We start from the raw sequence: 16271 nt of genomic DNA, 5'->3' as shown, positions 1-16271 counted from the left end.
AAACTACAGACAATTTTCTCTTAGTTTTGTTATGAACTGTGAAGCGTATCAGCAAAATATTTTTTTTTTTACATTGAACCTAAGTCAAGCAAAGTAATTTAAAACGACTTAAGTAATATTCTTAAAAAAACCAACAACTATTTCACAAGTCATTGTATTCTGTGTGTCATTTTTAAATATTTAAACTTTAGAAACAAATTGAACTGTTAAGTGTAAATACATTAGCGTAATGTTTTGTTCCGTGGTCGAGTACTCATCACGCAATCCTCTAATTAGGTTAGATTTCATTTGTCTTCACGGTCATGATTATATAAAAAAAAGAAAATGGACCACATCGTGAAATGTCAAATGTCGAATATGAAAACAAAGAGCTATAAGAGTATTATTATAAAATTATTAAATGTAATTGCGATATGAATGTGTCCAATTGATTGTTGACCGATAGAAAGGCTTAGGAAAGGACCGCACATAAATCAATATATCTATCCAAAAATTAACTATCATACGTGTTACCTCTATTTCACAATTTTATTTAATATTCAAATCATATAAACTCTTGCAACATCATCGTTGAACTTCTCTTCCAATTAAAGTGTATCCAATTGCTAAACGCGGTGACAATGATAATGTTTGAAATTTTTCTATTCAATGTTGAGTGATCGAGGCGCCATCTGGATTCTCCAATAGAAGTGTGTTGTTTTCGCCTCTTATTAGGAATATCTTATGTATTTCCTTTACCAATGCTTTGAGTATAGGCAACAATATAATTAACTTTTTTTAAATTTATTTTTAGTGATCACTAGTATGTGAATCAATCAATCTTTAAAATAAATTAAATATTTCATTTGTTGAGTGTAACAACAACTTCACACAATAAAAAAAGCTAACGTACATTGACTAAATTTATACTAGTGTAAATATAACCTTACATTAAATCGTGAGAACAATAATTCAAATCACTTTAAATAGTATAATATCAAAATTACTCGACAACTGTCCATAATATGATAATTGTGTTATATACGAACGTTTCGAATAATACGTGTTTCTTACATCACATTACATATTATAATGCATATAATTATGTTCCATACATTTAATCTCATAGGTGGGTTATAATGGCTTAGTGGATAGAATACGTGGATATTAACGAAAGACCGCGAGTTCAAACACGGTTTAAGTGCGTAAATGCATTTTTAGACAGTTACATATAATAAAGTATAAATAAAAATGTTAATACAGTCGTAACTAGTATAATAAACTCCGAATTCTTCTCCATGACAGAAGAGTACGTACATAGCTTAGACTTTTGTCTATGAGTGGGACATATACAGAAGGAAAAGGAACGGTTACGTTAATTATTTAAATAAATGAAAGACGATTAAATAAGCTGGTAGCCTATAAATATATTTTAAATCTATTCGAATTGGTCTTTACTAAGTATAAAAATATTTTGTAGTATATTTGTTCTTCAAGACATTTTATACGTAGGCCATAGCATTGCAGCCAGCAAATATTGATTGTAAAGTTTTTTTATCAATTATAATGCAATATTTTTTGTTATATTTAATATCTCTAATATAGCTGGTACATACATTTTTATACTGTGTCACAATTTTATCATGTGCATTTATAACAAAACAATAATAAACTTCCGAATATACTTCCCGGAAGATAATGACATACATTCAAACAGATAGACATCATCTTCATAGATTTTATAACAATTAAATATTACGTTAAATCTCTGTAACCGAATATCGTCTCTCATTCTTCCGTATCGTTAAAATTTCCTTTCATTTTTGTTACCTTTCATTTCTGAAGAATTATAATTTTTTTTATTTTTAAAATAGGAAATAGAACAAAAAGGTCGGCTGGTGGAAAGTGGTAACGACTTTGATATTACTATTTTGCATTGTAGCAGGCGAGCTTTGTGGAAATGTATTATTAAGAACCTTGTGGCAGTTACACTGGCTCACTTGCGGTCAAAGCGGAAGCAATACAATGCACGGTTATAGATAGCATCCAGTGAGTTTATTCTCAGACTGTTATCGACTTTATATTTTATTAATAAATCATATTTTAGTTGTTTTTCTAGACATTTTATACGTAGGCTCGGCCATAACATTGCAGCCAGCAAATATTGATTGAAAAGTTTTTTTATCAATTATAATGCAATATTTTTTGGTATATTTAATATCTCTCATATAGCTGGTAAATACACTTTTATATTTATTTTATGTAATAGAAGATTTTTTTCTTTTCATCGTAACTGCATTCATTTTTTTTTTCATTTTTTTTTTAGTAATCACTAGTAAGTGAATCAATCACAGTGAATATATGAATAAAACAAATGTTTATTTTGTTTCTGTAACAATATAGATTAAAATAGAATGTTTCAAATACTATTAAATTACTATGCAGATGGCTTTTATAAGGATCACTATTAATTGACCATCGAAAAGTTGTATTATAATATACAAGTAATTCATTCTCGAAATAATAATTTTCGTAATGCATTAAAAATCGATTTCTCGCATCGATTCCAGCGATTATATTAAATGATGAAACGTAAGACACAGAGTGTGTACTTTGTTTATTGTTGGTCTTTATAATAACTTTTAATCACGATTTTATTAGAAAAGAAAATTTCACTTTATTATTGAAATAATATTGTATTGTTCACTTTATTATTTGGTATTCTTCCAAATAATAATTGTATTAATACAAAGTCAGTATAGATATTTATCAAAGATTTCAATTCGGTAATTCAGTAATTGGTAAATTTTCTTTAACTTTTAATAAATTATTACTATTAATAAAATTAAATCTCATGTTAAATAAATAAAAACACTTTGATTAATTAGACGTATTACTCAATAAAAGATTAAAATATGACAAAAAAGCATGGAGTGGCCTTCGTTTATTTATACGCGAAATAAATAAATTATTTAATTGTATTTAATTACCTACGTAATTTCATTATCAGCAAAGTGTAACTACTACATTTCATGTCGGTTCTTCTCGGTAGAATCTACTAGAATAAACTATATTTTGATTTTTAAGTGATTATTTATTTTGTAGATAGTTTTTTTTGTAGTAGTAGTACTTCTAATAGACTTCTAAAGTCTATTAGAAGCAACCTCGCATCTTACATTTAGTCTAATAAAAATGAGGTTGCAAGATAACATCTTGGGTCATGTAAATAATACTTGTTTATTGTTACATCGCGTTATCAGAGGTCAATAACACGTAACCTCTGTGACGAATATCAATCAAATTATGTATATAAGCTGTCTTACTAATAAACTTTGATGGAGCGAGAGGTTAGTTACTGATTTCTGTCTGTCATCATTAGTTTGATATTCTAAAGAAGAAATCTTGAAGCAACCAATATACGACTTTAGTGAGAAAATATATTTATATTTATAAAAATAATATTAATACGATATTAATAATAATTAATTAAGTCAGTTATCTTGGTTTTCAAATTTTATTCGTTTTTCAAATAAAACAATTGGATGTAATTTGGACTATAATTGTATCAATTAACTCGATTATGTCGTAAAAAATCTTTAAAAAAAATCTCAATGATCGGCATTTTTTAAATTTAATTTAGAGTTATGTAACTAATCGATTTTTTAAATAAGTCATTTATTTGGCTTTGAATATGATAGGAATCGCGTCGACATAGAAACTTATAATATTTTGAACTTCAACGTTAGTCGCATTTTATAAAAATATGTTATTGTTTGTATGAGCTTCATTTGAAAGTCTATACATTCTTTTTAACTTAAATGACTTAATATGGAATTTAATAGGAAAAAAACTGGCTCAGTTTATGGTAGGTCCGTATCGACATAGATAATCATAATTTTCTTGAGTTCTTAAGTTGCCAAATTTAAAAATTGTCTGTAATCAAGTCACGATATATCAGTACAGGTGATTTTAATGACAATTCAAAAGTATATTTCAATAAATTACATTTTAGCAAGTTTTGCAGTATTATTATTGACGTTCGCAATAACGAATAACTTTTCCTTGTATTTATTACTTAAATAATTTTGATTTATTTTATTTTTCTTAAAATGTCATATTAACAAGATTTGAAAGTCGTATAGTTAGGTAATAAAATACTTATTAACATAAAAACTCATTAATATAATAAAATAAGTTGAGTAGATAGATAGGTTACTAATATTCACAAGATGCAATTAATGTTTCGCCATTCACAATATTGAATTAATAATATCAAACGGGCAATGTGTGAGACGGTACGTAAATACGAAGTGCGGTTTAAATTACTACAATGTATTTTGACATTTATTTTCTAGAGTTTTTTACTTCATTACTTAATTAAAGCTACATCTATGTAACAGCTAATTAGTGTATCAACAGTAAAGCCAATTTCGTTCATAACTATCAAAAAAATATTTACGCCCGCAAGGCAACAAACGCGAACAACAAAAGACATTTCTTGACTACTTACACTATAACTCGAGTTCTGGTGATATTTATTAAATTTCAGCTTTTTTAAGAGCGTTTTTATCGGATCTCTTCAGTGTATACATATACCATAACTGTATGTAATGCGAATGCAGAAACAGTATGTTATTTCTTTAACTGTTAATTACTTAAACGAAACTTTTCCGAGCTGGTTCGCCTACTCTGACCTCGCTGTGGGTCGTGGAATTATACCATAAGCAAAATTCAACAAATGCAATCATGCGCTCACCTATTCGAGAGGTCGTAATCTTCCGTGTACTAATTAACAAGCCGCTTGTTAGCTTAAAAAACGCAAGCAGGCGTGAGGCGAAGCCGCAGTCACAAAACATAGATATATAATATGATTCTCGTATTCTTTAATTAAACGACAACCCTACAAATACGACGTACTCAACATAACACTAGAATCTTAATTTATACACTACAAGTTTATAATAAGTGCTAGAGTAATCAATCTTATGGTAATTATGTTCAATGAGCGTTAACGGTTGAGACATGTCTCGTTTGTAATAAGAGCTTACAACATACGTCATAAAGTCCATCTTTATAATTTATCAAAACAAATCGAAATATTGGAATTTTAGCTTGAAACCTTTATTTTTATTGTTAAAGTTGTAATTTGAAGAAAATGTTCATATGATCTGTTTAAAAAATAGAAAGTTCTAAGAAAGCCGGCAGTCAAATGACTGTGTCATAATTATTTTAAAAACGGAAATTTCTGGATTGTAACCAAGATTAATTAAGTTCACCAATCATTCATAAATAATTTCGTATAAAACTCTTAAACTTATATTGAACATTTAATGTGAAGAGAGGAGAGATCATGTTCGAATGTTACAATATCTAAAATTCGACCAATACGTTAATCATGGAAAAAACTAATCTCATCGAGTTTGTACCTACGTCTTTTTTTCCGAAACGGTGACAAGTACAAGACTAGGTACTTTGATATTGATAAAAAGGTTTCATTTTATTGCGGATCATACAGATTTAATATAAAATCTGAAAAACATCATAACTACGTTTTGTTGTTCAATACTAGTTTTTTCGTGACCAAATAGGGTCACGAAATTACTATGTAGTTCTTTCAGGTAGTGACAACGCTCTCATACCTCATCAATGATACGTTTGGAAGAGTGATTGATTAAAGTTAAGTATTTTCTTACCTTCGCACTAGCAACGAAACAGCATATCAACGTTGCGCACCAGAAAAAGAAAAATTTACGTTCCATGTCTACACTACGCGCACTTGATTAGTAACAGTCAATTTTCATCGCTTCGTTTCCGTAATACTAACTTATGACCTGGAAGGTTCTGGCAAATAAAAATTAAAACAAATGTTTATTGAAAACATAGGTACATGAAACTTATACTATTTATTACTGAATTTAAAAAAAAACGATCGCCTTTGTTTACTTTTATTAATAGTCACACATATATCAATGACTTGTCTTATAAATTCAAATATTCTGTATTTATTAATACAAAGTGCGAATTATACTACGAAATAGTAAAATATATAAACAACAAATTACATTAACAAAGTGATAAATTATACAAAATCAGTTCATCATAAATATTTCATTCATAAATATTATAATTGATCTAATTTTAAAAGCATTGTATAAATTTAAACATTGAGGACGATGCCTCTGTGTTATTTAAACTAATTTTATAGGTATCAAAAATAATTTAACATAAATTTGTCAAAAGTAAGTAGTTCAAGCAAATGCAAAACAAGAATTCCTATCAATAAGGAGGAACCCGTACCTTCACTGAGCTTAACCTTTTATAACTATTACTTAGATATAGGTTAAATATATGAATAAAATGTGAGTATTTAGATGTCTTAACGGCACTTGAAATATCACTTGTCTGAAGTTTTAACTATAGCATTAAATGTTTAAATTATCGATGTTCGTTTAATGTAATTTCGCGACGCGTGCGCTTCTATCTTCGATGCGTTTGCGACTGATATTTTGTTTAGTATTAACTATAAAACGCGTTCCCTACTCCGGCTGCGTCCTTGAATGTATTTTTTAAATTAAATCGCATTTGGGTTAGTCGTTCATCCGCTGTTTCGAATATTAATGGTTATTGTTCGATTATGTCACATTTTCGTATTAAGGATGTTTTTTGGTCAGAGTTTGAATTTTTATTGCACTTTTTTTTTAATAGAGCATGATGTAATAAACTTCATCAACTCCATCTTTATTATTAGCATCTTATTTTGATTTTATACAAGATAAGTTTAAAATTTATATGTCTTTTATAATAATATGATGTAAATATTCTAGAGATTTACATTTAATAGCTTAATTTTGAATAAATCAAATTTTTTACTTGACATTTTATTTAGTATTTAGTGTATGTGAAAAAAATAAAATAAACAGAGTAATAATTATGACATAAGCAATAAGCATACCTATTGTATCCTATTTCGATAAATGTTAGTTGTTATGTGAATTGCGATAAAAAGTTGATTTATATCTTGTTAATTACCGAGTGATAGTTTAGGACTCAAGTTATAAACATTATTAATTTCGGTTAGGATAATGTCGTGAGTAATTATGCATATTTCCTAACTAACATATTATGTTCTTACTATCCTGAATAAAATAACAGTAAGAATCTATAAATGTTGGAATGATGCGCGAAAACCTCACCTCTAAGGTGAAGTCTATGTTTTGGTCGTTTATTCAACCGTGCAACTTACCTGTAAATGGGATACTACCCTCCCGACTTCAAAGGCGTCCTAAGCCGAGGTCCGGCCTCACAGGTGGCGCACTTAGCACGTCCGTTTCTCTTGAGCCCCTTGTGTGGCACCCAACATCCGGCTGTGTTCAACTCGCCCATCCCACCCGGTGACGCTGTAGGGGCCATTAAGGCCAACAGCAACTAGACAGTTAGAAAAGAAAAATGGGTTACCACATACCCACGGGAAACAACCAAATTTCTTTCACACTCACTTCCTTATTTACAATATTAGTAAAGATAACCTTTCTGAATAAACGGGCTATCTAACATAAATAGTTTCTTCAAAACAGACTCATAGATCCTGAGAATAACGTGTTTAAACAAACCAAGATCACATAGTATAGATGAGTAAGCATATAACAAATTAATTTATCTTATTAAATGTAATACCTGTGTATTTTTATTAACCATTATATTTCATTAAAATATCTTCTATACCATATAGAGAATGCAGTACAATATATTAGAATTGTTCACATATTACTGACACCAGTAATAATCATTTTTCCCACGCGCATTGCCCTTTCCAGAATATTCATAAGAAATTACTAAAGGTAAACAAACACATTTTTTTTATATTTAAGACGCGATTTTAAAGAGGTTAGTATAGTTAAAACTAGGGTTGTATGACAAAATTGTAACAAAATTAATTCGACATTTCGTATGTATTACAGTTTTTTAGCCTTTAGCTACTTCAATTGTTTTATTAATAAGAATGTTCTCCAGATCGATTTCGATCACGGCGGCCAATCTCAAGAGAGATTAGCCAACTGAAGATGGGAAGTTCAACTACTCGTAAGAGGTGTTAAAGGAAATGGGACCGTGATCCCATTACTGAAATTGTTAACAATTTCACGCAATTAATTTAATTTGCATTTATTAAAACAAATACATAAATCTAAATGTTTATAATAAAACGTATTTAAAAGATAAACATGGTTTTATTTGACTCATTTTGTCTTAAAAAGTTGTCGAAGAGTAACAAAGAAGATGCGATGCGTATCGCTATTTCAAATCACTTACTTCACTTGACGTGACTTGACAAACCGATAGCTATAGTCATCTTGTTCCCATCGTATTGCAGAACGTGCTTCGAAAGCCTGTGTCGTATAATTATTATTATTTTATATTTTTTTAGACATAAACTGATTCCAAATTTACTAATAATGAATACCCAAGATACGAGCTATAGTCAATTCCACTCAATAATATGTCGAGCTGATGAAAGATGAATTGATATTAAAAAAATGTTTCTCTAAAATAATCAATCTTAATATCCTACGTCATCTAACATAGTTCATTATCAAAGCACAAAGTCATAGTACTTGACAATGATGACTAAAACTAGATGGAATTTGTCACCCATACTTATACACGACCAAGGGCAGTTCATAGATCAAAGGATCCCCCAGGCGAACAGACAAAAACTCGAAGCTAATTATTGTAAATAGTCGCGGGTCAAGGTCTGTATTGCAGATGATTGACAAACAGACAACTGAAGCGTGATTAATGGAAATGTGATTAGGGGATATGATTACGCACACCGAGTTTAATTTTATCTTTTAAATTCATTTTGCATTTATTTTTACAGGTTGTACCTACATTATTTTTTATTCAGTACAGTAAAGCTAATAAGTAAGTCAGATATATGCCAATTAGGTTTATTTAAAATAAAGATTAGTTAGGACTATACCGACATTATTAGCTGTGAGGCATTGTTTATTGTTTAATAAACTCGATTACTCTGTAGATATTACAAATATTAAGACAAGTAAACAGACACATAGATCTTTGCTTATCAATGATTTTAATAAAATAAGATCATTTTGGTATTTGGTGATTATGTAGTATAAATTGCGTAGCATTTTAACAAATTTTCGCAAGTTAACGAACTTATAACATGAATTCTAACTATGGATATTTGTAGACAAGTTCTATTTACAAACAGTGTGCGAAGTCTCTTTATCGGCGAGTGAATCAAAAATATTTGCATAATTATTTAATCATTAATATCGCACTTGACACATTTACACATTTGTAATCGGGGGCTATATTTATAAAACAATCAAATTAATAACTTTAATAAGTTACGAACTGATAAAAAGGGCTAAATAGATTTTCATACTCAAATTATGTATAGGTGGGTACTATCGGGTATTTTTTTATTAAATAGATCATTTACAGCTATTAAGCTTTATATCCCTATCATAACGGGAATATGAACGAACAAACCTATCAAGGAATATACTATACGCTCAACAGGTATTGAACCACTAAATGCTCTTGTATTGCTTCCGATTAGAATGGTGAGTAGACCAGTGTAATTAAAGGGACAAGGGACATAATCCCGTGGTTGGCGGCTCATTAACAGTATAAGAAATAATTTGTATATCTCAATTGCTCAAATGCCAACGATTGTAACTTTTAAGATTGGAAATATAGAACTTTGACTGGCATTTTTTCGATCACGGCCTCTATTTATACGTGACTGAGGTTTTCGAAATCCCATACCTCGTAAACACCTAAAAAAGGCATCATTTTAACTCAACCGTAATAATGTGAGCAAGTTTCATATTTATTTACATAAAATGGAACTCAAAATACTAATGATTTTCTTGCCAGTTCTTCTCAATAAAATCAACATACCAAACCGGTGTTAGCTCTTCATTAAATTAAAACCTTGTAAAATGTCAATTCAAAAGTGCTTGTAAGAGCCTACATTTATAAAGTAGCCAGTGTTTCAAATGCACAAGGCACATAGCATCTTAGGTGCCAAGGTTGGTGAGGCATTTAAGATATAAGGGATGGTAAATATCCATTTCATTAATATTTATTTTCTTGCACTTTCAATAAATATTTATCTAGTTGTAATCAATTACTTCTAAGTGTAAAAGCACTGTCCATTCTTAAAACAATTACCATCCTTCTTAAAAGGCAATTACGTAAAAATTTCACTATTATTTATAATTCAAAAATGGTTATCTTAAATCACTTATGTAACATTAGACCTAACTGAACTAGGGTTGAGAAAAACTTTTGAAGTCAGTCAAAATGGCGTAGTCATAGTATGCATAGTATAGACATTTAAAGAATCAGAATTTGCTTTAAAATAAAACAAACGGTGACAATTCAATATTTAATAAATTATTTGTATTGTTAGTAGCTTTTGAAATAATTATCTTAGGTTTTAGGACAATTGGTTTAATTTTAATAAGGTTTTAAAACAGTCAAAATTTTCTGTATTTATATTTGAGGAAATACTATTGCTCTGACTTTACTTAGTATTGCATTTTTAATAATAGTAATTTCCTAATAAAATTACAAAATATTTCTACATTCTAAAATAGTAATCCTTGTATGACCTTTTTTTTAACGCTGGAAAGACGCGTTACGCGTTGCCCCCAAGGGAACAGTGTATGGGGCTCGCAGGTGTCCTAGGCGCCGAGTGCGCCCCGAACATCGGTATACCCACTCAAAAACCAGCGGTACCCTTTCCGTCTTAACGAGGAGCGCCACGGGATTTCTTGCGCATGCTACCCTTGAATGACCAAGAGACCCTTGTCCCTTGTAACCATACAAGGGACAAATCTAATTCAAATAATATAAATAATAAAATATTGAGTGCGGGTGCTGCCACCACAGCGTACGCAGTAAAAGTTTAGTGCTCCTCGAATAAAAAAAATATTTCCAGCAAATTAGTGACTTAGTATAAAAAATTGACTGTTATATATGTTGAGTGAGGTGTTTCACGTAATCATTAATAAAAAAAGTGTTAAAAATTGTGAATTAACATTATAAATAACATCCATATAGTTTTGTGGTTCGGAGATCAGTGTAGATAATTATTTGTCTACCGTCATAAATCACAATATAAATATCACAGTTACTGTACTCTGTAAACATCATAAGTGACAGAACAGTAAACAGTGTTGCATATTTTCACCGTCGTCTACAAGCTAACGTTTGGCGCATTGGTAACGGCTCCGGTACTATATCCGAGAAGTTGATTGTTCAAACCCCGATATACCACACATTTATTTTAACGATAATTTTTAAAAATAATTAATTCAAAAGATGGTTAATACACGTGAGATATGTAAGGTCAACATAGGAGTTGGGCAAAAACGTATTAAGTGCAATAGTTGTAACTACATATTTGTTTCATTCCGATTGCGTTCATTTTAACAGTGATTCGAATAACGCTAGATCTACATGGAAGTGTTCAACTTGCAAACAAGTTCTAAAAGAGTGCAAAGTGTGAGTAATAAGGATATCAACACTTCATCGCATAGTAAGCGTTCTTACAGACGAACGGCAAGTTGTGAACGGCAGCCGTCGCCACCTATCGACGACAGTCGTCAACGCGTCGGCGGCAGCAGTCAATACGTCGACGGCTGCCGCCGGCAGGCGACCACGGCTGCCGTCGACAGGCGACAACGCTTGCCGCGAGTGCCGCATACTAGCAGTCTTGGTCGGCTTGTACAGGAGCCAGTTGCAAAATGGCGTCCGATGAAGAAACATTGTTATTGCTTTTACTCCGCCATCGCCGACGACAACGAAAAAGAAAGACACGTTCAGTGTGGGTTGAAGAAATATTAATGTATAGAGAACAAGAGGGAGATTTTTATACACTGTATCCACGTTTGCGAAGGTCCGAAAAAAAATTTTTCAATTACTTTCGAATGTCAATCGCTTCTTTTGATGAGTTGACATCTATTTTGAAACTTTCAATATCTCGCCAAGACACTGTGATGCGAAAAAGTATACCAGCTGAGCAAAGACTCGCTATGACATTAAGGTAAGAGGGTTTTTTTTTTTTTTTATATTATCCGGGAGGGCAAATGACTCTACTCCACCTGATGTTAAGTGGTAGTAGAGTCCAAACGCGAGGACGGCCAGTACAGTCGGGAAGAAGGTTCTGCACTAGCCGCCCTCGCCTTGCCGGCCCGCAAGATGCCTCTTCACGCCTCGTTTGAAGGAAGGGTTTAATTTTATCAAAAAATGGTATATACTGGACATAACTTTAATGAGATCAAATCAATATAACTTTGGCAACATTTTTAATTTAAGTTAAAATAGGAACTTTACTTAACATTAATTAACATTTATATTATACTATAAAACTTTTAACAACAAATTCTCCATAATACTGATTATAAAATCACAAGTGGCGCCGCTACAAGATTTTTTAATTTTCCTGATCAATCTTTGCAATTTTTTTTCTCATAATCAACTTGTAGTAAAACCATACAAAACATAAAAACAAACAATATAACAATAATTTAGACAAAAAGTAAATTATTCTGAGAAGAGTTCAGTTATTATGGTATTTGAAACAGAATCCTCAGAGGATAAGCTTTCAATATTTGTGAGTTGACTTTTCGGTCTTTCAGGATGTGTTGTAGTGGAGTACGCCGAATAGTTATGAGAAGAATGACTCGTTGAAGGAATTGTGTTTTGCATGGAATTCTGAGACGACAAGCTTTCATTAGTTGTGACTTGACTTTCCGGTCTTGCAGAATGTGTTGTGGTGGAATAACCCGCGTAGTTATATGAAGAATGACTCGTTGAAGGCATTGAAAGAGACTTGTAATGTTTTATTACTTGCATAACTTCTAATTTGGCGTCTAATTTCCAATCTGCTGTTATGTTTTTGAAATCACTTACTAGGGACAACAGAAATAACTTATCCTCATCTGGAGGAGGAGAAAAGTCTCTCTCAGCTTTATCCAGTTTATAATTTAATTTCTTAGTTAATTTTTCAATCAAAGCATCATCACCATCACTTTGGCGTATCCGTTGTCGTTTTGGCATTGGCGTTGGCGTTGTTGTTGGTGGTAGAATTGTCTGAGAGGGAGCATCAAAGTTTGAAGTACTTTGACCCTTATCTTCGGTAACATCTTTCAAAAATAGTAGTTGATCATAGAATGTATACTGTTTTGCTTTAGACACTGCGGAACCACTTTTTCTCTTCAAAGTTCTGCAATATCTTGTGAAGCCGTCTCTTAAAGTTTTCCATTTAGACTGTACCTGTATACCTAAAAAAAAATAAAAAATAATTTTAAAATAGTATGTAATAAATAAGTAAAATATATGTAAGAAGACTGCCTTTATTTTTTCAGGTTCTTAGCAACTGGCTGTTCATTTGAAGATCTACAGTATGCATATAGATGTGGAATTTCCACAATAAGCAACATAATAAAAGATGTCTGCCAACAAGTATGGTTAAATATGAGAGACGACATTTTACCACAAAATATAACCGAAGAAACTTGGAAAAGGATTGCTGATAGATTTGAAAGACACGCTCAATTTCCTAACTGCATAGGCGCAGTTGATGGCAAGCATATAAGAATATTTAAGCCCGGAAATAGTGGATCTTCTCATTACAATTACAAGAATTACTTTTCAATTATACTTTTAGCTATCTGTGACAGTGATTATAAATTTATATTTTGTGACATAGGTTGTTACGGACGACACTCTGATTCAACTATTTTTGAAGATACAATTTTTTTCACAAAGCTACAAGAAAAGTCACTCAACATTCCAAAGCCCAGACCGATTTCAACTGATGGATGTACCTTGCCTTATGTTTTAATTGGAGATGAAGCATTCAGTTTATCAGAAAATTTGTTACGGCCATATCCAGGCAAGAGATTGACAGAAAAGATGAGAATTTTTAATTATCGCTTAACACGTGCAAGGAGATATGTAGAATGTTCATTTGGCATTTTGACCAATAAGTGGCGAATCTTTCACACCCCCATGAAGTTATCTTTAGAATTCTGTAAAGATGTTGTTAAAGCATGTTGCATATTGCATAATTTTGTACGTGACAGAGATGGTTTTACATTTGAAGATACACTAACTATAAACGGTTTGGAAAATATAGCCACAATCCCTAATGAAGGGGACTCGTTATCGGGTCCGATAATAAGAGAAAATTTTTCAGATTATTTTAGCAGTAGTGAAGGCAGTGTTTCGTGGCAGTTGGATTGCATATAAAACAAATAGATAGTATCTCCATTATTATATGTAAGAAATAATCTGCTTAAAATTCAATAAAATATTTAATAAAAAGTCACTTACCGATTGCGTTTTTTTCAATTATGGATTTATCCTTAAAATCATTTACAATTTCCTCACACACTGCTACCCATGCTCTGTTTTTTATTGTCTTGTTACTGTAGTCTTGTAGCTTATAATTCCAAAGACAAAGCCTTTTTTTTACTGCCATAATTAACAATTCGACATCAATTTCGTCTCCGGAGCTCATTTTGTAGACGCACGACGCTTGCGCACTCTTTGTTTATTTGTCGTCGACTGACAAAATGGCGGACGTAACACGCTACAACTGCAAGCGTCGCCACCTGTCGGCGGCAGCCGTCGAAGTATTGACTGCTGCCGTCGACGCGTTGACGACTGTCGTCGACAGGTGGCGACGGCTGCCGTCGACAGGTGGCGACGGCTGCCGTTCACAACTTGCCGTTCGTCTGTAAGAACCCTAACAAGTAACATAGTCGCAATACCACAAGCTACGTCAAGTAGTAAAGAAGATATGAGAAACAAAAACTTTAATAATTTAATATTAACAGAAATAAGAAGCTTTCGCGCAGAAATAAATGCGAGACTCAATAAACAAGAAAATGAATTCAAAAAGCTACAATCTTTGTCATGGAGATGAAAAATGATTTATTTGAATTACAAACAAAAGTCTTAGAAGTCGAACATCAGGGCCAAAGAATTGAAAAAATAGAACAGAAATTATCTGATTTAATGTTACAAAATGAAAACTTACAAAATGAAATAAATAAAAGGAACCAAAAAGATCGTATCAATAACTTGGAGATATGCGGTGTTACATAAACTCCTAATGAAAACATAGCAAAACACAGAAGTCTTCTCTCCAAGCTGCCGGCATATGGTCTGCCTGCTCAGCTATGCACCTGGATTGCCAGCTTCCTACACAAGCGTAGCCTTCGTGTTTTAGTTGATGGTTGCGCTTCACAATTCTATGTAGTGAATGCTGGGGTCCCCCAGGGATCTGTGCTATCTCCCACACTCTTTCTTTTGCATATCAATGATATGCTCTCTCTTGGGAACATACATTGCTATGCAGACGATAGTACAGTGCATGGTGGATACCACGGACGCGCAGTGGCTGGGCGAGCGGAAATTGAGGAGAGGCGGAAGAATCTTTCTCATTGAACTCGATAGGACGTTAGAGCTCATCGCCAAATGGGGCTCTGATAATCTTGTTGAGTTTAATGCCAAGAAAACACAGGTATGCGCTCTCACGGCGAAAAAGTCAACATTTTCCCCTCTTCCCTCCCTCTGTGGTACTCCGCTGGTGATGCAAAGCAAAATCGCCATGCTGGGGATTGACGTTCGCTGCGACCTTAGTCCAAGGGATTACATCGAGGCTGTTATAAAAACAGCTTCACGGAAACTCGGAGTTCTGAACAAGGTGCGGCGCTTTTTCACGCCACAACAACTGTGCCTGCTGTACAAAACACAGGTACGGTCTTGCGTGGAATATTGCTCGCACCTTTGGGATGGCTCCGCTAAGTACCTACTTGAGGCCTTGGACCGGTTGCAGCGACGTGCCGTACGCATTATTGGCGACGTAAAGGTCACAAACACCCTTGAACCTTTACAATTGCGTCGTGAGATAGCAGCACTGAGCGCTTTCTATCGACTGTATCACGGCGAGTGCTCTGAGGAATTATTCTCTCTAATTCCTGCTTCCCCCTTCCTTCTTAAGTCCACGCGAGCTGGTTCTCGATGTCACCGCCTAACTGTGACATCAATTCCATCGCGAACAAAGAAATTTGGCAACTCCTTTCTTTGTCGCACTTCCAAAAAATGGAATTCCTTACCAGCTCACGTGTTCCCCTCCTCTTACAACCCGGGTTCCTTCAAACGAGGCGTGAAGAGGCATCTTGCGGGCCGGCAAGGCGAAGGCGGCTAGTGCAGAACGTTTTTCCCGTCTGTACTGGCCGTCG

The 16271-nt window shown here is 32.7% G+C and overlaps 3 protein-coding genes across 4 annotated transcripts in view; 1 reads left to right on the top strand and 2 right to left on the bottom strand.

Moving 5' to 3' along the window:
- Nucleotides 1-6466, bottom strand: part of LOC126772347 (uncharacterized) — a 52153-nt gene extending 45687 nt beyond the window's left edge. Inside the window, exons 1-2 of one of the 2 annotated variants that reach the window (XM_050492684.1) lie at nucleotides 6277-6466; nucleotides 5673-5820 (exon numbers count right to left, since the gene is read on the bottom strand). In XM_050492684.1, the coding sequence (XP_050348641.1) occupies nucleotides 5673-5738 (66 nt within the window). In that variant the 5' untranslated portion in view covers nucleotides 5739-5820; nucleotides 6277-6466. The remainder of the gene's footprint in view (nucleotides 1-5672; nucleotides 5821-6276) is intronic. The other variant, XM_050492685.1, reaches the window with a different exon arrangement.
- A 5095-nt stretch (nucleotides 6467-11561) lies between these two features.
- On the top strand, nucleotides 11562-14358 carry LOC126772372 (uncharacterized). The gene is made up of 2 exons (XM_050492724.1): nucleotides 11562-12061; nucleotides 13386-14358. The coding sequence occupies exons 1-2, from the start codon at nucleotides 11763-11765 to the stop codon at nucleotides 14269-14271; spliced, it is 1185 nt and encodes a 394-aa protein (XP_050348681.1). The 5' UTR covers nucleotides 11562-11762; the 3' UTR covers nucleotides 14272-14358.
- Nucleotides 12058-14739, bottom strand: LOC126772382 (uncharacterized). The gene is made up of 2 exons (XM_050492737.1): nucleotides 14356-14739; nucleotides 12058-13301 (listed from the first exon to the last, which is right to left on the bottom strand). The coding sequence occupies exons 1-2, from the start codon at nucleotides 14540-14542 to the stop codon at nucleotides 12562-12564; spliced, it is 927 nt and encodes a 308-aa protein (XP_050348694.1). The 5' UTR covers nucleotides 14543-14739; the 3' UTR covers nucleotides 12058-12561.
- Nucleotides 14740-16271: the final 1532 nt, after the last annotated feature.

This window comes from Nymphalis io, chromosome 12, assembly GCF_905147045.1.
Source record: "Nymphalis io chromosome 12, ilAglIoxx1.1, whole genome shotgun sequence".
NCBI classification, from domain to species: Eukaryota; Metazoa; Arthropoda; class Insecta; order Lepidoptera; family Nymphalidae; genus Nymphalis; species Nymphalis io.
Note: the sequence above shows the minus strand (reverse complement) of the source record. Positions and strands in the feature narration are given on the sequence as shown.